The following is a 27852-nucleotide window of genomic DNA, read 5'->3' as shown; positions in this document are numbered from 1 at the left end:
CAATAGTTTAGTTAGCTAAATACTAGCCTGCACGTTCGTCATAAACTTTGGTACATTTCTTTGCCGTCGTTTGGAAAACAATGACGTCAAATGACCACATTCAATGCTTTTATTGATTAATTTTCCTTTCTCTTTCTGAACTTTAAAGCCGCCTCTACGACGTTAACTCCTGAATAGTTCCGCCACATTACACAAACTAAATGCGTAGAAATCATCGCGAATTAATTCAGAAAACGCAAATGTGATTTTTGGGTCAAAATAACGTTGGCGTTGCCGTCGTCTCTGCTTAACTCCTTATTTACTTTGCCTTTAACATGTACATTCGCATGTACACGCACGATGAAAGTCGACGCTAACTGTTATGTCAATGGTTTGACTTTTTCTTTCCGACTGTAACAAATTTGCTTGCTTGTTGTTGTTAGTATAGAGTGTGTGCACGGCGGCCATGTTGGAGGACTAAAACAATTAAGCAATAGAGGACTTTTTCTGTGTTTACATAGCCTCATCTAAACACGAGGGGGGTTGGGAGAACTCGAGACAGTTATGCAAACCCGAGACGCAGTCGAGGGTTTGCATAACTTTCGAGAATTCTCCCAACACCCCGAGTGTTTAGATGAGGCTATGTAAACACGGGGAAAAAGTCCTCTATTGCTTTATAAAATATTTCTAAAAAAATAATTCGACAAATGAAGAGAAATTTTGCTTATTTATTTCTTGATTGAAATAGATGTTCTCAGTACACGCTCTGGACAACCACTTTTGCTACTAGCCAATGAAAATTCGCATCTGACAACACATGAACCAATCAAAATTTGCGTTATAAAAGTCAAAATCAAGTTGAAATTTGTGGCAAGCGTCGGCGAGCCCCGTGTGGATGACGGCGATTTCAGCTTTGAACTCTCGTAAATCTTACAGAAAAATTAAATACCGAACATTCGGTGAAAACTAGAAGAAATGTTCAAAATATACGATTCTGTAAGGAAAGAACTTCAAGATAAGGAGTTTATTTAAGCTGAAAATGAATGTCACTGTGCATGGTCGCTCTTGAAAGTTACGTGAACTTGCCCGATGTGGCAGCCTGAGATAGCCGAGAAGTCGAGTCGCTCATCGTGCCTTGTGAAGTTTTGCTGTTTAGGAATCATAGCACAAGCAGCGGATCCAGACTGTGAAGTTGTTGCTGGTAATAGTAATCGTAACAGTAGATTATTACGCTGAGAAAGTCTCAGAGAAAATACATTTTATACAAATTTGACAGCCAAAACACGGTAACCGGCCGTACAAAGTTTAATTTGAAACATTTATAGTCTGTAGGATATAGTTTTGTGTTCGTTTTCGTGTACATTTTTTTAAATAAAGAATGTATTTTAGGGAATTTTATTGTGGTACTCAGATGCAAAAATTACTTGAAAAATGTTTACTGCGTATTTGATGTTTATTTGGTCGTCTTTACTTGAGCTCCCTCGACGAGGTCGTCTAGCGAGGCAGGCAAATTCTCTCTTTTGCTTTTTTCCCCTCGGGTTCAGGGAGGAGGAGATAGGCAAGCCCCGATCAAAATTTTGGGAAATTTTTCACCATTTCCGTAACAGTTGTACTTGAAATTAATTTGCAAGGTTTGCGAAAGCTTTGAAATGTTTTCAAATTGTGCCGGATGACACAGAAAGCGTGATGTCACAGCCGTGTTTACATACTCTCATCTAAACACATCTATCGACCAATGAGAGCGCGCGTACTATCTCAAATATTTTATAATAGAAGATATTTGCATAAAAATAGAATATATTTCCCAACGGAAAATCATTGTATTGTTTCGGTCCTCCAACATGGCCGTCGTGCACACACTCTGTTATAAAGGAAATAAAGGGAGATGTTAAGAATCGAGCAAAAGAGGACACAGAAAAAATCTGAGCCCCAGAATGATGGGATTCGAACCCACGACCCTCCGTGAAAACAAATGAATGTGAATATATGAAAAATATATCTTAACTGCCGGTGACAGATTAAATAGAAGAAATACCCTCGCAGTTATTTAGGCAACTTCGAGGCCCATTTCCACCCTTAATGCATTGCGCGCCGCGATTTGAATTTCGTGTAACACGAAATAGGCCATTTTACAATTGTGTGCTTAGTGACTTGGCCTTGGATTGGAAGCGAGGCTGGGGGTGACCTTGTGTTGATACAGACCTCACTGCTTTTCATATGTAAATGCAACTAGTTAGCATAAGAACAGCATGATCTACATATGAAAAGCAATGAGGTTTGTATCAAAACAAGGTCACCCCCAGCCTCGCTTCCAATCCAATGCCAGGTCACTTAGCACACAACTGTAAAATGGCCTATTACTGAAATCGTCAACAATACCCAAGAACCTTTTACCATCGACAGAGCAATCATGACATATAGTTTTAGTTCGCTTATTGTAAATACGTTCCCCGTTTATCTTTGCATATTTTCTTACGATACTTTTGTATATATTCTGTTTATTATTGTAAATTTTGCCATTTGAAGTCAAAGTATATAGAGCGTCTGACAACAATAAGAGCGGTTACACTCTGCCGTCGTGTTGGAAGACAAGATTTACGTGTGTAGTTCTTGATTCATTTCAATCTGTTTTTTATCTTCTGGAAAAGCGAGAAAATAACGTGAAGAAACAGAACTGTAGGAAATACGAGCGGTGAGTCTGTGTTATGTCTGATGCATCGGAGCTCACACTACATATATTGCGCCGATTATTTTAACGAGGTCTAAGTTAGCCCTTCTTTACGGCTTATTCGCGTTTTACACGTTGTCTCGATAGATAACGGTTAAACAATGTTTAAAATACAATTTTAAAACGCTACTGAACCCTATTTTTCCCAGTCAGGAGCTAATCAACGTCCTCACAAAGAAATGTATTGTACGGCTGTTTAATTATTAGCGCAGTGGTGCGTCCATTTCAATATGGCCGGCCATGAAATTGCTGCTAAACAGCAGTTAAACCTATACCTGGAAGCATGTCTAACTTTGTATGTAATACATCAAACACGAGAAGGTGTGTTTCATCAGATATCCAAACACTGAGAAGTAGGTTGAAAAAAAAGAGGCGCAGCCGACTTTTTTTAAACGATTTCGAGGTGTTTGGATATCTGATGAAACACTCTTTCGAGTGTTTGATATGGCTTCTCAAATGATCAATAATTCTTGGAGAAATTCAAGGCTATAAGTTGGCAAAATTTTATAGTAATTAGGATCACATATCCAAACCGCGGTCACGGTAGTAATTTTCTTTGTTTTCTCTTGATGAATTATTAATGAGTTTGAGAATGTTTCTTATTCGGTGTAAGACGCGGTTTAAACACAGTTATTGAGAAACTACGTTTAAATAATCAGCACTCATGGTTTAGACATGGGTTAGACGACGACTTTTATAAACGCTTTTTTAAACTTCGTTTAAATAATCGGCCCACTATGTTTATGTTTTGATTTATTGCAATGGATAGTTACTGTTTGCCACAAACGATCAGAGCACTCAACAAGACCAACATACAAACACACATACATACACACATACATACATACATACATACATACATACATACATACATACATACATACATACATACAGACAGACAGACAAGACAGACAGACAGACAGACAGACAGACAGACAGACTTTCGGAATACGCTGGCTACTCACGTTTCCTCTTCTTCGCTAGTTTTGGCAGGTCTAAATCTGTGCTCTGTAATTTGCCTTGCGAAGCAACCTGTTTGTTCAGAGCTGACAAACAACTATATTACCGGTATGTCACAGACGAGCAAGTAGGTGACAGGATTACACTTCACGCCTCGAATAAAATATATTTGAATTGAGAAAACTTATTAAAATGATAATTGCTACTAATTTTCAGACTTTGTTGGAGAAGTAATTTCAAACGCTCGTGCTACGGGTTTCACAGTCAGGTTTCCAAACGCTCGAAAACAATAAAACCAAATGTTTTCTCGCGTTTGGAAACCTGATGAAACGCTCGCACTCATTTTTGAAATAGTACTAGAAGCCATAACAACAATGAATGAATGTTTCACTTGAATAGTTTGTCACCGAAACGCCGCATCTCCTCCACAATTTTCATGTTCCTCTGTATTATATGATTGACCAGTAAGAGTTTGTTCAGGCGAACCTAATAAAAAAATGTCAATGGATTTATCCGCTTTTTCGATTTTTACTTGACGAAACCGTCACGGCAATTTCACAAGAACACAGCGCGACTTCTGGACCGGCGTGTTGCGTTTGAGAAAAGCTCGATAAAAATAGTTCACCAGTCGGGTTGCGCCATTTAGCAATAGCACGAGTTCAAAACAAAAACAAACGCCGCATTGAATCAAGGGTGGAAACGGGCCTTTAAGCAGTGAAGTAGCGAAAACAAAGCCTATAAAAGTTAAAACTATAACTAAAATGAATCTGATTGAGCTGAAAAGCAGAATGGCTGTCGTGTCAGCTTCTTCAAAATGTATCACCTGAGTTGCTATTGTCAGCAATCTTTGCTCCGTGTCCACCACTCCCCCCTGACCAAGATCTGTAGCCTGCTCTGCCTGATGTGCCCGTGGACGCATCGCATTCAATATGGTGTGACGCAGCTAATTCTGTGCCTCCTCCTCCTCCAGCTACTATCAAAGGCGTGTTTCCTCCTCTCACTACAAAGGTTCCTCCACCGCCTCCGGAGCTAAAACTCGATTTGTTCCTGTGCAGCCTACCTTGCTGACCAACAAGTATCTTAATGATTTCGCCTTTTGATAAGCGAAAAGTACCGTTCATTTTAGCTCCTCTTCCTCTGTACTGGCGGCTGTTTAAGCCAGTGCCATACCCCCCTGCGGCTCCTATTGCTTCTATTCTGTAGTCACCTGTGGATGGCACGGTCCAGTGTTGAATGCCATTGACCAGCGTAACTTGACCGTCTTGATCCTGGCCTTTGTAGTAACTGCCAAGTGACGTGGGGCCCAGTCTCCCACTCCCATTTAGGTTCGTAAACACAGCTCTGAACCCTGCATTAAAGTCAAAGAAACAGTGTTATTTCACAACTTTTTTCGTTTAAAAATGTTGTTGAATAATCGGAAACGTTTAAAAATGCAAAAATTTCAGAGAGATTGAGGGCTCGACGTTTCGGAGTCATCTTGACTCCATTTTCAAGAGAAAATAAGTTTATGAACGCGGATAATTAAATAGGCTAGAGCTGAAAATTAACATAGTAATAGATGGTTAAACAAATAATTTAGCACAAATTGAATCATTACCGGAGGTATGTGGATGACACCCTTACTATAATACCGGAACACGACGTTAAACCCCGTGGATAAACAGGGCGGCTTGCCTTGGAAAGAGTCAAGATATAGGAATTCTCTGGTGCAGTTTATGAAAGAAGCCAATCTTGTAGATATCTATCGCATATTACATCCAAAAAGTAGATCTACACATTTTTTATGAGTCAAAAACATTAAAGTTAAAATCTTGATTAGATTTTTCCCTAGTAAGTGGTAAATTTCAACCTGATATCATAAAAACAGAAGCAAGGGCTTCGATCGCACCTGACAATAGGGCAATATTTTTAAGCATGAATCTTAATGACGAATTTAAACGCTGCCCGGGTACCTGGAAATTTAATGATATGCTTCTCTAAGACGAGTTACATTTAAAAGTAATTAAAGACTACTACCCATGTATTCTTCAGAAATATGCTGAGGTTGATAATAAACAACTGCTCTGCAGGAATTTTACAAAATGGAAATAAGGTCAGAAACGATTCGCTATTCTAAATGAAAGAAAATGCTTTCAAAAACGCGTGAAAGTACTATTCAGAGTAGATTAGAAGAACTAGATGCGAAGATTTGTAACGATGTCAACTTGAATCAGCATATATTAGCGAAGTATGAAAGTCTAAAGAAAGAGCTTCATGAATTATATGAGCAAAAAGGTAGAGGAGCGATTTTCAGATCCAAAGTCAGATGGATTGAGAAAGGAGAAAAACCAATTAACGAAATATTTTTCTTCAAAATTGAGAAAAAGAACTATGTAAAAAAAATTATTTCACAACTGAGTATTGGTGAGGAAGAAATTGTGTCAGATTTCAAACAAATAAATAAAGAAATTGAAAGTTTTTTCACTCAGTTTTACAAATCACGTATTGAGCCTCATCAAAAAAAAAAGGGCTATACTAGGAAAATTTCAAAGCTTTCTAGAAAGTTTGGAAAATCAATCTCTTTCCGAACACGAAATTGAAGAGCTGGAACATAATCTAAACATTGATAAACTACATAAAGCTCTAAAACTTAAGATTTTCATAACAACAAAACGCCAGGTGAAGAAAGCTTCACAAAAGAATTTTATGACACCTTCTTTGATCTTTTAGGCAATTAAATGCTGCGTTTCAGCACGGAAAGTTATCTGTAACACAGAAAAGAGGAATTATTTCTTTAATTCCCAAACTGATGAAAGTAATCTGACCTTGTTATCAAACTGGCGTCCAATAACACTTCTCAACGTAGACTACAAGGCAATTGCCAAGAGAATTCAGCCAAATTGTGTTCATTGATTTTGAAAAAGCCTTTGATACAATCGAGTGGTCCTTTCTACAGAATGTCCTTATACGTTTAAACTTCGGTCCGGTTATTCGACTGTGGGTCTCTACACTCTATAGTAATGTAGAAAGCGCGGTTATTAATGAGGGCTACACGACTTTTTTAAGATTTCAAGAGGCGTTTGACAAGGATGTCCATTAAGCCCTCTAATTTTTCCGTTAGGTGCAGAAATTCTTGCTCAAAAAATAAGACAGCCCCCTGAATGTCGTGGTACAGAGCTACCACAATTGGTGGAAGCGAAAATAAGTCAATTTGCAGAGGATACAACCCTCATCTGCATGGGATGCAGACCCACTAAAAGAAAACATGAATTTTTTAGATGATTTCCGTGATATCTCTGGCCTCCGAGTAAATGAAAATTACACAAAAGCAATGTGGATAGGTTCAACTAAAAACGATAGAACTCAACCTATGGTTTTCCAATCTTATCATGAACCAATTAAAACTTTAGGGAAGCATCTATCATATGATAAAGACAGAATCGATATCTTAAATTTCTTTGTGAAAATTTACAAGATGGATGCGTAACTAAATATGTGATTTAACTTTATTTGGACGAACAATGTTAGTGAAGGCCTTGGTCATATCGAAGCTAGTGTATGCGGCCTCTATGCTATGCGTCCCAGACGTAGTTATTAAAACGGTCCGAGAAAGATTGTTTAAGTTCCTGTGGAAAAATAAAGGAGACAATTTAAAACGATCAGTTGTCATGCAATCCCTCTATTTCGGTGGATTAAATTTTCCAAACTTTCGCACAGCGGTAAAATCGCTACGTTTAAGTTGGTTAGGCTGATTTTTAAATAGTTCAAGCGAAACCTGGCAGGCAATTCCAAGTCAGACTTTAAAAAATATGGGGGACTATCCTTCTTAAAATGCAATTATGACTTGAAACATTTAGATAAAAATCTACCACTATTTTACCGTGAGATGCTAGATTATTTTAATGAACTAGTAGTAGTTACACGGATATGTATAAAAGTGAATTTATTCTTTAGAATAACAAACATATAACAATAGAGAATACGTCTATTTTCTGGGGGAAATCTTTTTGAACGGCGAATATGCTTCGTACGTGACCTGCTCGATGAAAATGGAAAATTTTTATCTCTAGAAAAGTTCCAACTTAAATACAATGTACCCTTAAATTACTTGCAATATTTTCAACTTATTGCAGCCATCTCCAATCACTTAAATAAAAATACAATGGAAAATGTTATACCTGAGAGAAGTATTCCTGAGGAATGCGATGTATTTCGCCTCTCTGATAATAAAACAATCCTACTGACTAAAATGCTTTGCAAAGACTACAACAAGTTTTTTTCCGGAAAAGGTTACAACAGAACCTACAGCTGTGAAGTCTTCGTCTAAGCGGGGTCTTGATGTAGCCCACTGTTGGAGTAAATTATTTTTAGCGGAGCTCCGCGCGCCGGATGCGCGCGCGCGGAGCCCCATTGATAACAGATTTTGGTAAACCCATGTATGCGAAAACTTTTGGTTATGACGTCACTGTCCGTCCGGCGTACGTACGTACGTCCGGCCCTCTATGTAAGCCATTGTGAAATGTCACACTCAACCTGTGCGGCAATCCGCGTTTTTTCGGCGGGAAGTGGGATGGCCTACTTCTTTTAAGAAAACAAACGAGAATTCTGAAGAACACTGATTTCTTGTATTCGTTGAATATGTTGTCAAACTACATATGTCGAGAAAGCAGGCAACTAATACGCAAATTTAAACCCCGAGAGCGACGAACAAGCAGGCGAAATGTCAGTTGAAAACAAACGTGTGGTGAGCTGGGTGAGTGAGCAACTCGCAACTCGCATAGAAATTAAATGCATTTTTGCAGGCAACTGTCGGTAATTTCCATATTTAACATACTTCAAATTATACACAAATACTTAAATCGTTGCCATACGACAAATATTCGTGGATAAATCAATTTTGAACATTCACAGAGCTATTCTCAGAGTAACTCTTATGTTTTGGACTTGCGTAATTCATTCGCAGGGCACATTTGTAAACACGCAGTAAACGTTTATTATTATAATAAATATTTCGGACCACAACCAAACATTATTTTTCCTGTATTCTCCTTTTGTTAACGTTTACTTATAGACTTGAATTATTTCTGTAGGAGAAATACTCAAAGAGTTATGTGTTGTTTTGAACATTTTGTGTTGGACTTCTCTAATTCATTCGCCATTCGCAGTGCTCAAGTTTTGTGAACACGCTCTAATTTCAAATTAAAGCGCTCACTGAAATATTTCAGGCCACAGCCAAAAATTATTTTTTCTGTATTTTCCTTTTGTTAACGTTTACTTAGAGACTAGAATTATTACTGTACGAGAAATATTCACAGAGTTATGAATTGGTTTGAACATTTTGTGTTGGACTTGTGTAATTCGTTCGCAATTCGCAGCGCATACGTTTTGTAAACACGGTCTAATTTTAAATTAAAGCGCTCACTGAAATATTTCAGGCCACAGCCAAACATTATTTTTCCTGTATTTTCCTTTTGTTAACGTTTACTTAGAGACTAGAATTATTTCTGTACGAGAAATATTCACAGAGTTATGAATTGTTTTGAACATTATGTGCTGGACTTGTGTAATTCGTTCGCAACTCACAGCGCATAAGTTTTGCAAACACGCTTTAATTTTAAGCGCTCACTGAAATATTTCGGGCCACGACCAAACATTATTTTTCCTGTATTCTTTTCTTAAATTTTAGTTAGAGACTAGAATTATTTCTATAGGAGAAATATTCCTAGAGTCATTAATTGTTTTGAACATTTTGTTCTCGTCATTCGCAGCGTATACTTGTAAACAGTACGCCCTAATTTTAAAGTAAACGTTTAAATATTTCGAACCATAACCAAACATTATTCTTTATTTCTTTTTCTTGTAACGTTTATTATGAGACTATAAATATTTCTGTACGAGTAATATTTACAAAGTAATAAATTTTGAAACAAATATTTTATTTTTATCCGAGCGGCCAAACTGCACGCGTGGAAACATTACGTGGTAGCCAAATTTTCTTCATTGTACGCCGTTCAAACTTTACACAAATGCATTAATAATTTCCACTGGAGAAATATTTGAGAGAGCGTAATTTTTTCATCCACAAGTGTTTTATGCTCTCGAACGTCATCGGAATTCAGCAATGTGATCTCGCACGATCAACAAGAAAAGCTTATGGTTCAAAACATTTGTAACCTTATTACGTTCATACAATAAGCAGAGTAGCATGTATATAAATGCTATTAAAAAGGAATTGTGGAGCTCCGCTTTTAGGCTTGGCTAAATATATATATTAAACATCTACAAAATCTCCATTGATAATAAGGTAAGAGAATTTGCCTTTTAACTCTTCCAAAGAATCTTAGTAACTAATAAAGAACTTAAGAGATTTAAAATTAGAAATGACGATGCCTGCTTTTAGTGTCAAAACGCTGATTCATTGGAACACACTTTTATGGAATCTCCCGTGAGAATTAAGCTCTATCAAGAAGTATTATCCTGGTTCAATGTATCAAAAAATTCACAAATAAATTTGTCGAACGAACAATTCCTATTTCAAAATTATACAATCTCTCCCGCTGTGCACCGAAACCTAAGCCGCCAACTAGATTTGCTGCCTCTTTTCACGAAGAGATATCTATATGCATGCAAAATGATTGAGTCACATCCTAGCTTTTTGCAGTTTTTAACTAACCAAAAATTACAATGGAAAAGTGAGAATTTAATACAACTTTCCTCTAAATGTATGCTACAAAGACCTCCTCTTTAGTTATTTAACTTCCCTCTACGTTTTTTTTTTCAAGCCCACCAACACAGGCCTTCTACTTCACTACCAGAGCGACGTAGATGATCGTTACAAACTAAGGCATATTAAGGCATGGCCAAAAGCCTAGTTTGCGTAAAATCAGAAAACAATCATAACATTTCGTAGATTGAACAAAGAAACATCAAACTTGGCAGTCAGATACTAGTAAAACCTGATCACCTTAACTGATTCTTGCTTTAAAGTATGGAATATTTTGGTCACGTGACCATTAAATGATGATTAACGTCTAAAATGTTTAAGGTAAAACGGGGTATATAAAACAAACTATAATCAAACCTTTTCGGGTGTCATACCATTACACTATAATAGTTCATTATTAATTAGTCTTGTATTGTGGTACCTGTCATTCCTATTAGAAGTTATTAAGTCATTTCTAATGTCACATGACCTATTTTCCTGCAGGAATGTTATTTAATGTGGAAACGCAAACAAGGCTAATTCATTTCAAGCCCTTGACACGTAAACGTATGACACCAAAGGAGATTTAATTCTATTTTATTTTATATACCCCATTTGGCTTAGAAGGTCTTTAACAATCAATGATCATTTACAGGTCACGTGACCAAAATGCTCATCACTTTGAAGCAAAAATCAGTTAAGGTCTTCAAGTTTTATATAACTACCAAGTTTGACATTTTTTTGTTTAATATACGAAATGTTATGATTGTTTTCTGATTTTTATGGAATTTAGGCTTTTGGCCATGCCTTAATGTGCCTGAGAACGGAGCCTAATTAACAACAATACCGATTATCTTCTGTTTTGTCACATTTCCACGAAGAATGCGACCGGCTGAGAGAAGTGTTCTGTAAGCTTAACTTAATTGACACGGTCATCAAAAAGCTCATCGACACAAAGGTATCTGATTCACAGGGGTTTCAATAAGTTATGAAGTAGGCGGCAGACCCTTTAAAGTTGACATTGACAGAGATGCTATTCTAACAGCCCTTGAAGATACAGAAGAAAAGAAGATGAAAACGATCCAAATAGTGGGAGATTTAGTTGTTCTCTACGAGGAGAAAAGTGACAAAAGAAATGTGGAACGTTCCAAAGAAGAAGTTCCCTCTTCTTTCCTACAGAAAACAGCGTCCTTACCTTCCAGTGATTGGTCGATGAGTGAATTTTCCAGAGGAAACGTTCCAAAACTAATTGAAGTGAAAAAGAAGTTACCACCTTCGACGTACGAATTTCCGAACCCGAGAAAAAGTGATGACATTCCTAGGGCTAACAAGGATCCGCTTCAATCTGCAAAAGCGAACGAAAATTCGCAAGAAGGAGCAACCATTGGTAGGGATATGTGGAGTTAGTTAAAGCGCGTTTCTATTTCTGTGTCCCACGACGACAAGAAAACTTACCAAGGATGGAAACCAGCTTTCAAGGCATGTGTTGATCAAGCACCAGCGACACCTGAATATAAGCTGTTGCAAATTCGACAACATCTATCTGGCGAAGCTCTTAAGGCGGTAGAAACGTTAGGACGTTCAGCAGCGGCTTACGAAGCAGCAAAGGAGAGGCTAGAGAGAAAATTTGGCGTTAAGAGAAGAAAATTGCCATTCAGTTTAGAAGAGTTGGAGGCTATTAAGTCCGTTCGCCTTGGCAACGCAAGAGATTTAGAGAGGTTTGCAGATTTGTTGGGTGTACTTGTAGTTAATCTCAAAGAAGCCAATCGACATGAGGAACTGGGCAAAGGAACATTATATGTCAGTCTGTGCAAAAAGCTGAACGAATCAACGAAAATGGTCGCTGGGTGGGAATCAGTGGAAACGTTAAAGGAGTTTATCGTACAAGAGGCCGAATTTCAAATAGCGGCTTGGGAGACCATTCGGGGCGTGTTCACAGAGGGCAAGAGTTTCGAGCAGAAGCGAAATCGGAAGGATAGCGAGAAGTCGACGTTCTTTGGTCGAGAGCAGAAAACGGAAAACCACCAAAAAAAAGCATACATGTCACGCCCTTGTAAAGTATGTAATGGACCGCATGGAGTTTGATGATGCGAGAAGTTCAAAGCCATGAGTATTCAAGAGATGTGGAATGCCGCCAAGTGTGTTTATTTGTGTTTCCATTGCCTTGTAGGGGACCAGTTTGGCCAAGCGTGTTTCAGAACCAGGATATGTGGGATAAATAGCTGCAAGGACAAGCACAACAGCAAGATGGAATTGAGCAGATAAAAGAAAGAAGTAGTCAGCTGATGTCAGATCAGACTGTACTGAGTGGTGAAACATCAGCCGGGAACAGCAACCTGAGTGTCGAGTCTAAAAGGAAGCCGTTGGTCGTTTCACTCCCTCAGGATTGCGCTGACCATCAGACAGAGAGATCCCATACTGCAACGGTGGCAGAACATACAGATGTACGAGCTCTAGCATTGAGAACAGTTCCTATGATCGTAAAGAATGGTGGTCGAAAACTTAAAGTGAATGCCTTATTGGACGAAGCCTCTACGAAGACGTATATTGATGCAGACGTAGTAACCGAACTTGGACTCACAGAAAGTCCCTGTTAACGTCTTGAATGGACAAACTGAGACTTTCGAGACCATGCTAGTTAAAGTTGAGCTTGAGAGTTGAGATGGTAGTGTGAAAACAGTTATCAATGCATTTACTGCCGAGCACTTGACTGGAAACATGAAAGCAATCAACTGGGGAGCGTATGCCACAGAGTGGACTCACCTGAAGGACATACAACTTCTGGATCCAGGACCACGCCCTTTTGTGGACATACTTATGGGAGTCGATTATGCTGAGTTACATTATTCGTTCGAGGAAGTTAGAGGAAGATCGGGCGAATCAGTGGTAAGACTTACGCCTTTGGGTTGGACATGTGTCGGATCTCCTAGTGGTCTAATAGGGAGCGACTTGCAAACGAGTTTCACACATACTTGCCTTGTTCAAGAACATTGGCAAGACTCAGATGAGATTAGTGTTCTACTTCGCAGTTTCTGGGAGGTTGAAGCTTCTGGGACGCTTAAAGACGCACAAATCCTAAATTTTGACGACAAGTTGGCACTAGAGAAAGTTGAGAAGTCCATCAAGTACGTGGATGGAAGAAATCAAGTGGCAATTCCATGGAAAGATGACGAACCTGAACTGCCAGACAACGGAACAACCCAGAGGTTGGAGAAGCTTACTCCAAATGCATCAGTCAGTACCTTGAGAAAGGATGCATTCGAAAGATAGATCCAGCTGAGAATAGACCATCAAAAAAGTGGTACTTGCCTTATTTCCCTGTTGTAAGGCCTGATAGAACTACGACAAAAACTCGTATTGTAATCGATGCTTCCGCCAAGTGTGAGCGAGTCACCATTCTCCCAAGACCAAAGCTGCAGAAGGACGATGTGTTGCTACGTTTTCGCAAACATCCCGTGGCATTAGTTTGTGACATTGCCGAAATGTACTTGAGAATTGAACTTGCACCAAAAGACTGACCATATTTGCACTTGTTACAAGAGGTTTAAGAGTATCACAGCTAGCTAACTGAGAGAAGTGGAGGAACGGTCCTGAATTCTTTGAAAACGACTAGTCGGAATGGCCAATAAATTGTGTCAACGTAGATCAGGAAACGAAATCAATGGAAATCAAGAGGAATGACCGAGAATTCTCCAAACAACGAAAATGATTATGCCGAGGAACGAACAATGATTTCACTAAAGGAGGATAATCATTTGTGGCGTTTGAATCCAAATCGATTTTCAAGTTGGCAAGAGTTTATCAGAGTTCAAGCACGGGTCTATCGTTTCATAGACACTGCAGACTTCGCGAAAGGGAGAGTGGAGAGCTAAAGCCAGGAGAAATTGAGGACGCAGAAATTCAGCGATTAAAAGCGCACAACAAGAAGCTTTTCGCGACGAGTACAAAGCGCTTTTTCGCCGAAGAGAGTTACTAATAAATAAATAATTCCGAGGTTGCTCACCTTCGGTCTTCATTTCACAGTATACAAGTGCAGGTGTTCCTGGTATTATGGTATTCAGCCAGTATTTACCACTGACCGCTTTTCCTTCTTCACTCGCCCCTATTTCTTGACAAGTCTCAGCTGCCAGCTCGGGAATAGAAGCGAGGGCCACTGTCAGAGATAATTCATAAACTTGTAAGAATTCTAAAGTACAGGAATTTATTATTCGTGAAAAGAAATTGCGACCGATGAAGAAAAACTGACTTACAGCTAAGGTTTTATATTGACTAAACGTTATTTCATTTCTTGAAAATGTCAGGCCGTGCTTGAAGTAATATTAGAAAATATTCTGTTTTTTATCTCGTTTTTGTGTGAAAATGTTCTTCGTGTGAAAAGTCGTGTTACCATGGCAACCAATCCTTTCTCGATTTCAGTAAATTTTGCTTCAACTGAGAGTTTTTTTAAAATAAAAAAATCAAAGATGGTGAATGCTATCCGAGTTAATGACGTCATATGACATCATCAACGGCACGCGATTAATTTATTTTGCGGAGGACACAATGACTGCTATCTAGTAATGATCAAACAAACTCAAAGTATTGTAACATGCAGTTAAAAATGCTAAAAGTTAAAAGAGGGGGTACCAAACACCACTTTGTGTATCACGGTACGGGTATGGAGTTTGGCATCTCGGGGTTTAGATACAAAATTGTTCTAATAAGATTAGCCTTTTGGGACAAAATGCTGAAGCCGTAAAGAGACCTATTTTACTGGAAACTTATGATTAAAGCAAGACCCTCATCCGACGATTTTACGTTTTTATGAGCGCTTTCAGAGTTTTCGTGCGCTAAGAACTATGGGTAAATGTACCAATAGCGTAGGATTGACGATAACAGTGGGACAGTAACTGACAGATATGGTGAGGTCATGATGCAACTGATTGTAAAGGAGATATTTTGCATCACAACAGGTTACATAAAGCTCATGATAATGCATGTTTACCTCTATTTTTAAACCGTTTCATGTACAATTTCGTACTGTCGGGGATGAGATTCTCAGGTCTCGCCTCTTTCGTGCGATTGTTCAGCTCGCAGATGTCTTTGCCCATCAAGTGATTAATGCTTTGGCACCTGATGTCATTGTTGCACGCCTTTAGACAATGAAGGGAGCTTGGAACTCTCAGAGTCTGGAAGACATGTCCCTTTAGCGCCATGCCGTAGATTGGTTGCACGCTTCCGCAGGGCTCATTGTGTACAATACCGTAATTTGCCACTTGGACGCTTCCACAAGATTCAGAGTAGACATTTAACAGTTGAGAAAGCCCAGTGATAACTGAAAGGATGTGTATCATGTCCAAAGTGTGTGATCAAAGTAAATCCTTGAAAAGAAAAAGGAAATACTATGATTAAGAACAGGTTTAGGTTCCATTTGAATACTCAAACGTTTTATGGGTTGGGAACCAAAACACGTGTACACGTGCACGTCAGATACATAACTGCATGCTTTTGAGCTAAACTGAGCCGTAGTTGTGTTGAGTTGACTTGAGTTGCAGTTAATTTTTAGGTTGAATTGTGTGAAGAAATTACCAAAGAAAACTAAAAAGGGGCGTTGGGGCCTATCGCATAGCGAGTAGCTTTATATATTTAACAATTATTCCATGAGCGCGCGTTGGATATGAGATGGTAAATAGCGCTATAACTAATCTCATATCCAACAAGCGCGAATGGAATAATTGTTTTATTAAATTCTCCCCGTTTGGATATTGCTGTTGAAGTTTACTGAATTTTCATATTTTAAGAAAAAATTTCCTTCAAATTAAAACAACTGGATGTTGAGGCAACCTCCGACCAAAGCGCGCGAAACGTAATGATCACATGACACGCGCAACTCTTTGCGAACGGAGTTGAATGAAAAATCGAAAGCGAAGTAGATCGGACACAGTCGGACATCTAAAATTCAAGAAACGTTTAAATGTGCGAATTATAACCTTTCTGAGACTAGCATTCAAGTGCTTTTGAAGTTCCAGCTCATCGAGAAGCGTAATAGTTGTGCACAGCCGAGCGAAGGAAGAGATCAGGGCAAGGACGGCTTTTTTCATGCTGAACTGAATTCCTCGCGGACGATTTACAACACTTCAGGCAAGTCCAAGTGTACGAGGTACAATCTCACTGAGACAAGCATTCAGTGCAAGTTTTTAAACTTCAAGCTTATTTGAGAAGCGTAAAAGCTGTGCACATTTGTGCAAATGTTTTGCTGAGTGGTGCCGGGCGACGGAAACGAACATTATGGCCGCCGCTCGTACGGATTTCATAGATGAACTTTTCCTGAAGTCCTCGTAAATGCGTAAAAACATAAAGGCAGGCATAAAGCTCTTCCTAAGAAATTTCTTCGATCGGCTTTAACCTCTTACCGCCAGGATTTGCAAGCCATCCTGAAATTTTTAAAGGTAACCGGTTGTTATTGTTGTTGTTATGTGATCTAAAAATCGTAAAATCTTGCGATTTTGAAGATTTTAAAAGAAACTTCAGAGATACGTACCATTAAATAGTGTCATACCGAACTTTGTGGCTTTTATTGTTGTGATATTGAGATGGCATTGTTTGGTATTTCTTTCTTTCTTTGTTTTTTTTCTACATATTTCCGAAGAAATTTTGCTTCCCGCCGAAAAAAAAAATAGCTTAGCGACACATGGGGCATTCGTTTCCCATATAAGGTCAAACTACGGTATATGAACTAATAACCGAGATTTAGTGAACCAATCAGAACGCTAGAAATGCAATATCCGAGGCTGATAATTTAATAATACTGGATATTCAACACTTTTGCAATTAACTAATTGAGTGCTCGGAAACTACTACAATTTATTTTCTTCTTGCATCTACAGTTTGGAAATTTTTAGTGGCCACATAAACCTCAGTAGGTTCTGTGCTATCTCAGCTAAAAGTTATATATATTAACGTGACACTGACACTAACAGAGACCTTAAAATCCGAAGGAAAAAAAATAGGAAAAATAGGAGGAAAATAGCAGTTCTGCTGCTGAAAGTAAGTATACTAATGTACCCTGGCTATAAACTTTCATTTTCAGTACAGTTTTGACCAAAAGCGCTGTTTGATTAAAAAAGAAACAAATCCTTGCATCATCTACATATCAATGATAGTGGAGATTGCGAATCGCCACAAATACAGTAGGGGTCCAAATAATTTCTTATGACAATAATTGCAATTTTTGCTGCCCTTTAAGCGAACGGCAATGGTCATCAGTTAAATTAAAAGCAGGCCCAGGAAACTGATGTTATGAACCCACCATGTATGACATCAAAGAAACACCATCGTATGCGCGGCCCTAAATTGACCAACTGCACACACTCAGGGAAACGGTTCCCATTTTTAAAAAAACACCAATATGCAAACCTAACGGTACGTCTTCTTTTCTTGTTAAGACTCCGTTAGCAACATGCGCAAACTAATATTATAGGACATGGCAAATTTCAACAAATTGTTTCTGTTTAGCGCGTATTATCGGCTTATAATTTCAAAATTTCACAATACAGATCGCTGGTTTTCTTTCTCCCAGTGTTTATGCAGTCATAGTGTTTTCTTGCAGTGTTATAATACTTTGAATAACAACTTTTATTGTTAACAAAGTTATCAAGTTCGCAATATAATCTATTTACCTGCAAAATGTTCCTGTTTATTCAGTCATAGCGTTTCATTTTCAACTAATAAATTATAAGGGACCTCTTCAATCCGACACAAACATCATTTTGAAGAGAAAAGAGTTTACAATTCTTCAGCGAAATTAACTATATGGCCGAATACTGTTGTGTAAAGATGGCGAATATTCAGTGGATTACGACCGTTTTGGGGCAGTGTTATAACGACCGTTGAATAATAAACTTTATTGGCCATTAACAAAGTCATCAACTTAAGCAAAACAAATTCGCGAGCAAAAAAAAAATATTTTCCTTAAACAAAAAGCTTAATTATTTTTAATTTCTTTCACCAGGGCAACTTAGAAAAAGTTCTTCCATGGCCATTTTACGCGGATATGAAAGATTTTGCACGGGGGTGCTGAATTCTCAAATAAAAGCAGGTGCATGGAGCTGATGTCACGAGCGCACCATGTTTGAAGAAACACTATTGCATACACGTCCAAAGAAATACAACATACAAACCTAACTGCTTTCGTTTCTTGCCAACATTCCGTTAGGAACGGACTAATATAAAATCAGGCGGCAAATTTCTCTTCGGCATGTGATGTAGGCGAATACTTTCATAAATGTATCGTTTAAACCGCTGGTTTTGTCTTCCGCAATGTTTATGCGGTCATAGTGTTTCTTTTTGAAGGCTACTCAATTGTTAAGGACCTTCTTCAATTCTGTTCAAACCTCATTTTGAAGAGGCAATAGTTAACACTAGTGTTGTAACGCGTTGAATAAAAAAAGTTATTGACCTAAAGTCATCCACTTTAGTCAAACAAATTCGCTAAAATATATATCAAAATGATTTTCCCGAAGAATTAAAGTATAATTGTAGTATATTGCTTTCAATGTAACTTGTGTGATGCAGGGTATGTTGGTTGCACTCGAGGCCACACGCATGAACGTTTTGATGGACACAAACAGAAATCGTCATCAATATACCAGCATTACTTCAACGGACGCAATGCTACGGTGGCTTCAAAGGCCTTCAAAGGGACATAAGCTTTTCCCACTCTTTTTTGTTTTTCACATGCGACTTAGCCATGCCACCATGTCTGCGTGTCGTTTGCAACAGTTTCGCGTATTTGCGAAGTGCAACACAAAATTTGATTTTCTTATCAAAGAGATGTTAGATATTCGCAAGTTTCAACCAACTTTGAACGTGCAAACTGACTCTATTAGCGCTAAAGTTTTTGCTTAAATAAATTTTGCTGTTGTTTAGGTTCTTTTGTTCGTATGCTAACTTTTCAAGCTTAAACCGATATATTTTACATCCCGCATAGTCTGAACTTTGTGACTTTTTTGTGTTTTTCGGTGTCGCATTTTCTAAAATTTTCTTAATTTCTTAGGGCGAAAGTTCCTCGAATCTCGACATTTTTTTCTTCCGCGACGTGGAAAATAATTTTCTGCGTTGCCACAAAATACTCTCAGTACAAGAAATTCGTCATCATTTTTTCACAATTGGTCAACTTAACGATAATGGCTCAGATCCATAATCGTATAAACTAGTCTTAACGTTTAGTTTGTATTCACTTACCGATCTGTGTGAATTGCGCATTCAACAGCAACAATCAATTGGGCAGAAGGACACTCACTTTTAATAACATGATGTAAACTTCTTGATTCTCGGCAGGATGTGTCTTGGCAGTGCTGCTTTAATATATTTTACTCACGTATTTTTACAGCTTTTGAGTGTCACTAGACAGAAGCTAATATTTACTTTTGTAAATGTGGCCACCTGATTAATACATCATTCTCATTTATTCACCGGGCTAAACATATTCTATCACATTATTTCCAAGTCAGTTTTATTAAATATCAATGCCAAAGTGCATAAATATTTCCAATATTCTTTAAATTCGAAGCTTGCCAAACCATCGAGGATTTCCGCATCCAAGATATTAAAGACAAATTTTTGGTAATTAAACTATTGATATACACTGTAGTAATGCCTAAAAGAAATAGAAATGAGTGTTGTTATTGTATTGAAAAATGCAATTATTATACTGACAAATGATGACAAGTACAAGCAAGACAAGCTATGATTTGCACTGAAGGAGACAGACTTTGATAGCTGTTTATAACTTCTTTTTTTTTTTTTACTGTTTTTAACAGATGACTTCATTTAATTAAAAGACATAAAGAGTACAAACAAGAGTGAAGAAATGCAATAAGTAATTTCGTTTTTATACCATATCCTTCACTGACATCACTGCCTGTCATTGAATGTTCCAGAAAGTATTTCTCGGGTTCTTGAATGCAATAGGCAAATTCGATTCATTAAATGCACTTCAAGTTGATCAAATGTAGTCTTAGAGCGGATAACTGGATCTACTCACTGAGCAGATCTGTTATTTATATTGTTTGATTTTTTTATAATAAAGCGGGTATTCCTCGCGAGCTTGTTGGATATTGCGTGATCAAAGCCAACGTAGCATGCGCTTTGTTAGCTATGTATCATCTCTTATCAAGAGAAAATAAGGGACGGGACAGAGAGGGAAACTAGGGGCGTTGGCTGGGATATGTAAACTTCACTTAATTTATTTTTATACATCGCCTAAACGAAAATCGGTTTTCCGAGACGTCCACAAACGGAGAGACTTGACTCTGGTAGCGATAAATTTTAAAGTGATACAATCAAGCATTGGTGGTAATGCTACATGGCTGTACATTTTACTGTGTCATGTAATGATGCTATTCTTCGTAATAAGGATTTATTGATATTTTGAGTGTTTCAAGGTTTTTGTAAATAAAGAAAGTCAGTTATTCTGACTTACTTCAGTCTGTGTCATTGTGTGGCCGTTACGGATGAAGTCATTACTATCACAAAGTTAACAGCCTTTTTGTACTGGAGGAGGTTAGTTTCTCTTTCTGATGAATTATATTACTACACATATGGTCGCCTTTGCAGTCATTCTGTGAGTTGTCACACAACACCATTTCCTTGTTGGAAGGAGCGTTACCGGCCTCGTTTCCAGTCCACTGGGGATGAAGGCGTTGCGCATGCTCATCACTTGACCGCGGTCAAACTTTTAACAAACAATCAATTATAAATGGAATTAGGTTCTAAAGGAACGGGTCTCTGTAAAATGAAGACCGAATGGCGGTGGATGGCGGATGATAAAATGCGGATAATAAAATGCGGATGACAAAATGCGCATCATAAGAAAGTAAATTAAAATAATAAATAAATAAATCAGAGATGTCCCACATTTTTTCCTTCGTGTATAGTCGGATCCGAAAAAAAAAAACTTTCATGGAAGAAGACATACTTTATCATAGGGCTCCGTTCTACTTTTCAACTAAACATCACCACTACAGTACTTTTTTCCCCATCTTTATTAATAATTGACATCAAACAAAGAAAACTCCACTACGACCACTACAGTACTTGATCGACGCACCATCCTACCCTATATAGTTGCCAATTTTGCACGGAGCGTTTGTACGTGCACAGCACGTGTTCAAAGGCTTGCTAGCATGGAAAGTAAAGATTTTATAACTGGATGGTAACGCCTTATCCGGGACTGTTTTTAGGCATATGACCAGATTTAAAGTCAATTTACAGTTTAGCCCCTTTCCCAGCACCCGCATCTTTATGTTGGGTGGGAGGGGGGGGGGGGGGGTGGGGTAGGCCTTTGTAGTCCTCTTGGTTCCTTCGCCTATGCTCTGGAACTGTTGTCATTAAGAACGTACGCTACTTTGTTTTGAAATAGATGTAACAAACGAGTTCCCGTTAAAGTCACTTTTATACAAGTACTTTGTTTGTACGAGGGAGTGGGGGGGATTGCGCATGTGCATGATATCAATTTTCATTTATTATTTAGGGATTATTTATTGCTTTTGCGTTTTAATGCATGTTACAAAATTGCGATAGTAGCATTTTAGTTATAGCTTTGACCAATGTCTTCCGGCCTCTGTCGAGATAAATCTTATTTTCATTGTTTTATAGCCACTGAAGCTGGGCTTAGCTTACCTCTACGGCCGCACGTAGTCCAAAATAACTTATTCGTTATGCCGGTTAGCCTCATACGCAGACGTTCATAGGGCTCGTCACGCCATATTTCCCGTCGTGGGGAAGGAAATATTCCCTAAGAACGTCCGCGCAGGAGACTATTTGCCATTCCGTTTACTTCTCTTAAGTCGAGCAAAGCGGTAAGAAAAATTTGGTCCGGCTATTTCGTAGTGCAACTTCATAACGTATAACAAAAGTCAAGCCATCATGATAGCGTAAGTCTTTCGGTTGATAACAGATTTTTTTTTCTCTTTGGCATTAATCAGTACTTAATTTTCACCTATTTTTTTTACGTAATTTTCTAAAAAAAAATCGGCCGTAAGAAATGGTTTATTTATTTATTTATTTATTTATTTATTTATTTATTTATTTTTTTATTATTTTAATTTTTTGTTATCCGCATTTTATCATCCGCCATCCGCCGTCATCCGGTCTCCATTTTACAGAGACCCTAAAGAAACTGTGGTGCCGCGTCGGTGGGAGAGTGGAAACGAATAATTATTTGTTTTATCAACTGAGTTAATAAGATAATTTTCCCACAGTAAAGAGATCGTGCGTGGACGGTGGGTCGAAAGTAGCATTTCTTGCCGCTGGGTAAGGGGCCATAATCTGTTCACCAGGACGAGCATTCCGTTTGCTACAATCCATACATCTTGCCAGTACCTTACGTACCGCAGAAAGCCATAGGCGTACGAGCAATTTTTTGTCAGGGGGGCAGTGAGCCATTTGCCCAAAAAAAATTTCGCAAGTTGCCCAAATTTTTACGAAACAGTCGACGTTTACATCTTTCCTTCGTGTTTTTCGTTGTTTGGCGTTTTTTTTTTTTTTTTGAACTCTCTACCGGGTCTGTTCACTGTGCTCCTGTCGAGATTGACAGACCTTCTGAGCAGGCGGAGCTTTATTTTGCTTTTGTCACTCTATGCTGTTTCTTAATTATCTTTTTGGTGAGCTTACTAATATACGCGCGTAAGATGTTTAGTAATTACTTAACATTAAGTAATCAGAATGAAAACTCGTCGCTTTTCACTCGTTCCGAAAAGATAAGCGCTTTTAAGTTTGCACTAGAATATCAGAAAATCGATCCTTACTGAAACGCTTATGACTGCAAACAAAAGAGCTGTCCACTCGGTCGTTCAGCTGTTCATCTCGTTTCGCGGGTTCGTTCACTCGGTTTCTCGTTCGTTCGTTTTCGCCAGCGAGCGCTGGGTGGACCGTTTGATCGTTAACTCGGTCATTCGGCTATCCGTTCGCTCGCTCGGGCTTCCGTTTGTTCATTCGTTTGCGTTTCTGGTGTGTTCAGTTGTTCCTCCGTTTGCCCAGTTCTTCTTGCTATTCATGGGCGTAAACATGTTATAAACAATAAAATTTAACATTACGAAGAAGTTCCTTCATGTTTTAATACCTATGGCTGTCATGCTACAGAGAAAGACTTCTTCTTTGTCCACTGATCTGACACACAAATAACTTAATTTTAATTAAGTTATTTGTTATATTAAAATATAACATCACGGAAAAACGTTTAAATTTTAAGACAGTAATTAATTGGTTAGTACCAGCTGGGTCAATCAATCAACCAATCAACCAATCAATCAATCAATCAATCAATCAATCAATTAATCAATCTTCATTTACACACAGCTAAAAATTCATCAGGTAGACACAAATAAACGTACAAGACAAACTATCAATATCAAAATGTATAAATATATAAAAAATCCTAATCCTAACCAACAATTATAAATCTCCTTTCCATGAATGCCGTGTCCCAAACTTTTGTAAAATAAAGAATAAGTAGTTGCTTAAATTGATTAAGTGATTCAGCTTTAGGATTCAGGATTAATTGCAACAACAGTTACTTACGACTTACATGCAAGTTGACCTGTGCTTAGAGAACAAAAGGAAAGGTATAAACACAGAAAAGTTAATCATATGAATTGTAGGAATTCTACAGAACATGTCAATTGTATGACTCATGCTTCTCGCCAGGTCGTACATTGCCCGTGCGTGTGCACGGTACTCAGCGAAAATCTGGTATCTGTTGTTATAGTACGTACATACTAGCAGGATCACAATCGTAACTTTTAAGTTAACCTTGTAAACTACTGCGCATACGTTCTGCGCATCTCGGGATAGTCCGAGAAAGTCGGCTTTCTTAATGGCTGTACCTGCTAAAACAGATATTTTTGCGCGGCTTACAACTACATGGGAAGGGCAGATCTTGGGGAGGGTTATTGGAATCCGAACACGAACATTGGGGGTAACCACGCATTTCCAGAGACAATTAAGCTTAATTTGGGGAAAAAACCACATACATTCTTTTGTACTTTGGCACCTTTTAGAATTATTGTAGCTTATAATTATCTCTGAAAAATGAGCGGGTAACCCCAATTTTCCTTTTTGGATTCCAATAGGCCTTCTTAAGATCTGCTTTTCCCCATAGTCATAAACCGCGCAAAAAAAATTCGGTATAAGTAGGCACCGTCCTTAACTAAATAAATAAACCTAAATATGTTAATAAAAAGGCATTAATTAAGTTAAAACACACAAAACATGAAAAATATGTTAACAAAGGTATGTTAAAATTGTAAAATTACAATATTCATTTCAATTCGATAAACGAACCATGAAATACGCAATAATCGTATTTTCCACAATTTTCTGGTCGTAATTTTTGTGATAACAGCCTACTTGACTGAGATAACATCTTTTTGTCCTTGGTATCTCTATTGAACGGTTCAACATGTTCAATTCGGAAACTAAGGCATAAAAATGTAATTTTAAAAATTACGTATTTTATGGTTTATCAAAGGTAAAGTAGACAATGATCATCAGTTGATCTTCTTTGGTATTGTTCGGTTTTGATACATGATTGTGCCCTACTGTTCGGTACTGATTTGCGCAGTACTTTTATTTAACGCCATGTATTGATCGATTTTTATCACGCAGTTTCAGTCGTTCTTGTTTGTTTTCTTTGTAGTTTACCGTAGCACTAGCTCTCACTCCATTCAAGATTTTTTCAATGGATGTCAGTGTGAACCAGCCACATTTCTTATGCTGTGGAACCTCGATTTAAAGGAACCTCTATATAATGAAGTCCTAGGTATAACGAACTATATTCTCCAGCCTGGCCTTTTAAAATGTATGGAACAGAACCTCGTTGTAACGAACTCTCGATATAACGAACCAATTTCCCTAGTCCCTTGGCACTTCGTTAAAGGGGCACTGTCACGGCGATCTTGCTGTATTTTGGTCAAACTGACACTGCTCAAATATTTGTCAATGAGCCTGTTTTGTAACATCAAATTGCTTTTACCACATCGGGAAGAAATTATTAAGGTTTTTCTCCCAGAAAGAACAAACCATAATCAATTTTTAGCGACTTCTCTAAAATACACAGGAAAAAAACTTGAAAAAATTGGCCATTTCTTTTAAATTACAATCCACTTCCATCCTATCCATCCGCAGCCAGAAATAATTAAAAGTTGTTTCCGTGCACAAGTAGGGTTATTGTTAACTAAACGTTGCCATTATTTTAACGATTCCATTGAAATTAGAAAAATACGCTTTTTGGCTATTCACGGTGACACTAACCCAGTCACTATTCATGGTGACTGCCCCTTTAAATCGAGGTTCCACTGTATGCCGATAGAAAATAGCTGACTCTGTCTTAAATGGATCCCAAAAGTCCTTCAAAGACACCTAAAACAAAGCATTGCAAGGCATTGCAGATCAATCAGCAATGCATTGATTATATACTCTGCCGAGAAGAATAGTGCCATATAATCTGAAATGGCCGCCGTCTCCTCCTCCAAACCCACTTTTGTTACTGCGCATACGTTCTGCGCATTTCGGGATACTCTGGTTTCCTATGGTTAATGCTTACTAATAGGGATGTTTTGCTGGGTTAAAAATATGCGGACAAAGAATAGCTTAGCAAGTGCTCTTGGTATTTAAAAAGAATTTGGGTTAGGGGGAGGAGACGGCTGACATTTCAGACTAAGTGTCATAAGGTCAGAGAGAAAAATATGGTATGCAAAAGCTCAATAGGGATCCGCAATTCTCAGTATCTTTGTATATTTTTCAGTCTTGCTCAGTACTTGTAGAATTATAGGTAGCCCAAGCTCTATAAGCGTTTAAAAGACCTTTGTTTGACCTTGTTATTGTCATGTCACGATGAGTGTTACCCAATGGCGTAAATTATGAGGGTTTGTATGGGAATTTACGAACGTGTTTAGTAATAAAGAGCAAGAATTGAACAAAAATGTCTTACCTTGTCTCCTTGATATCTTGTCAGTGTTTGTGTGGTGCATTTTGGCCGTGTCAGCGCGATTCCAGTGGGTTTTGGGTTCGCTGTTTTCGAAAACAGCCAACCTCCACTTGAATCGCGCTTATAACTTACTCCATTGCGTAACACTCATCGTGACACTCCAATTACAACGTGACGTTACAAAGGTCAAACAAAGGTCTTACAAACCCTCATAGAGCTTAAGCTACCTATTGTAGAATTGATCACTATGGGTTCGTTCTTGGACTGTATTTTTTAGGTCTCGGTTTTACTCTGCTAAGTTATACAAACAACACCTGCGTCCTCACCATGACTGCAGTTTTCTACTCCCCATCCCACATGCGGGCAGTCATATATTGAAGCCTCCGATCCTTGGCAGCCTACATTATCCATCCAGATAGGATCAGATCCTTCACCAAATTTTGCATCACCATTGGCTGAGAGTGCGCTGGAAAAACCAAGCTGACGACACACCACGTTGGCATCTTTGATGTCCCAGAAGTCATCGCACACTGTGCCCCATGTTCCGTTGAAGTAGACTTCAACTCGGCCTTCATTAGCTCCACCACCCGATAAACGAACACCAGGTGAACCATATGAACACTGCACGCCGACGTCTTGACTGTGAGTACAACCAGTTTGTCCCCACCCACGGTGGCTGCATTCATAGAGAGTTGACTCAGCTCCCGAGCAGGCAACTTGATGCACCCATATTGGACCAGACCCTTGGCCGTAATGTGCACCACGAAAGGCTCTCGAAGCTAAATCTGGAAAACCAAGCTGTCTGCACACCACGTTAGCATCATTAATATCCCAAGAGTCATCGCAAATCGTGCCCCATTGATGGTTATAGAATATCTCAACCCTTCCAGTTGACGGCGTGCTACCGATTAGGCGGATAGATCCAGGAGTAATTGCTAAAAAGGGAAAAAGGAAGAAACCAAAACTCAAATACACTTCCGTAAATAAGCACTATAAAGCATGAAATTTTAATTTCATTTATACTTTTTTTTTTTGTAAATATAGCATCATCATCATCATCATGACTCCATGTGTACACGATTCAGTCCCACAACTGGTTTTACTAAAGTTAAAGCTGGAATTTTCCCTAAGTGATCCCCAGAAACAGATAAAAGGAAGAGATGATCAAATGAAGAAATGATCAAGAAGGCTCAGCAGATAGGAAATTCGCAGCAAATCTGGTCATGATCATGCTGTTGAGGCCGCTCGGCCTTGTATTATTAGTACGCGAGCTTTATTCTTGACGTCTTTGCAATATATTTCGCTCATGCTCATTGTGCAGATGAACGCTTCTACTCTTGGAGGGTTTCAGTGTTTGACATGAATTGCAAAGAAGTCTAAAATGTTATTCCTTTATTCAGCATGGTACTAAAGTTGGTTGTTCGATTTACAACAACCGAATTTGCACTTTAGAGTTAAAATACCCCTCGATTAGATTTTATTTTGCCGTGGGTCTCTACTCTGAAAACGGATGGATGACATCAAAACGTGGTGAGA

The 27852-nt window shown here is 38.4% G+C and overlaps 2 protein-coding genes and 1 pseudogene across 9 annotated transcripts in view; 1 reads left to right on the top strand and 2 right to left on the bottom strand.

Moving 5' to 3' along the window:
* The window catches only part of LOC146480154 (uncharacterized), a 22698-nt gene extending 2771 nt beyond the window's left edge, over positions 1–19927 (bottom strand). The window contains exons 1-4 of the mRNA XM_085110033.1: positions 19572–19927; positions 15334–15709; positions 14353–14502; positions 4491–5015 (exon numbers count right to left, since the gene is read on the bottom strand). Coding sequence (XP_084966159.1) covers positions 4491–5015; positions 14353–14502; positions 15334–15682 — 1024 coding nt within the window. The 5' untranslated portion in view covers positions 15683–15709; positions 19572–19927. The remainder of the gene's footprint in view (positions 1–4490; positions 5016–14352; positions 14503–15333; positions 15710–19571) is intronic.
* Positions 13068–13969, top strand: LOC146480155 (uncharacterized; annotated as a pseudogene).
* A 6667-nt stretch (positions 19928–26594) lies between the features above and the next one.
* LOC146480151 (uncharacterized) overlaps positions 26595–27852 on the bottom strand; it is a 90692-nt gene continuing 89434 nt past the window's right edge. For all 8 annotated transcript variants that reach the window (XM_085110022.1, XM_085110027.1, XM_085110028.1 and 5 more), the window contains one exon: positions 26595–27251. In XM_085110022.1, coding sequence (XP_084966148.1) covers positions 26611–27251 — 641 coding nt within the window. In that variant the 3' untranslated portion in view covers positions 26595–26610. The remainder of the gene's footprint in view (positions 27252–27852) is intronic.

The sequence above is a fragment of the Pavona decussata genome, unplaced genomic scaffold (assembly GCF_977016875.1).
Source record: "Pavona decussata unplaced genomic scaffold, jaPavDecu1.1 SCAFFOLD_55, whole genome shotgun sequence".
In the NCBI taxonomy this organism is placed as follows: domain Eukaryota; kingdom Metazoa; phylum Cnidaria; class Anthozoa; order Scleractinia; family Agariciidae; genus Pavona; species Pavona decussata.
This window is presented reverse-complemented; position numbering and strand designations above follow the sequence as displayed.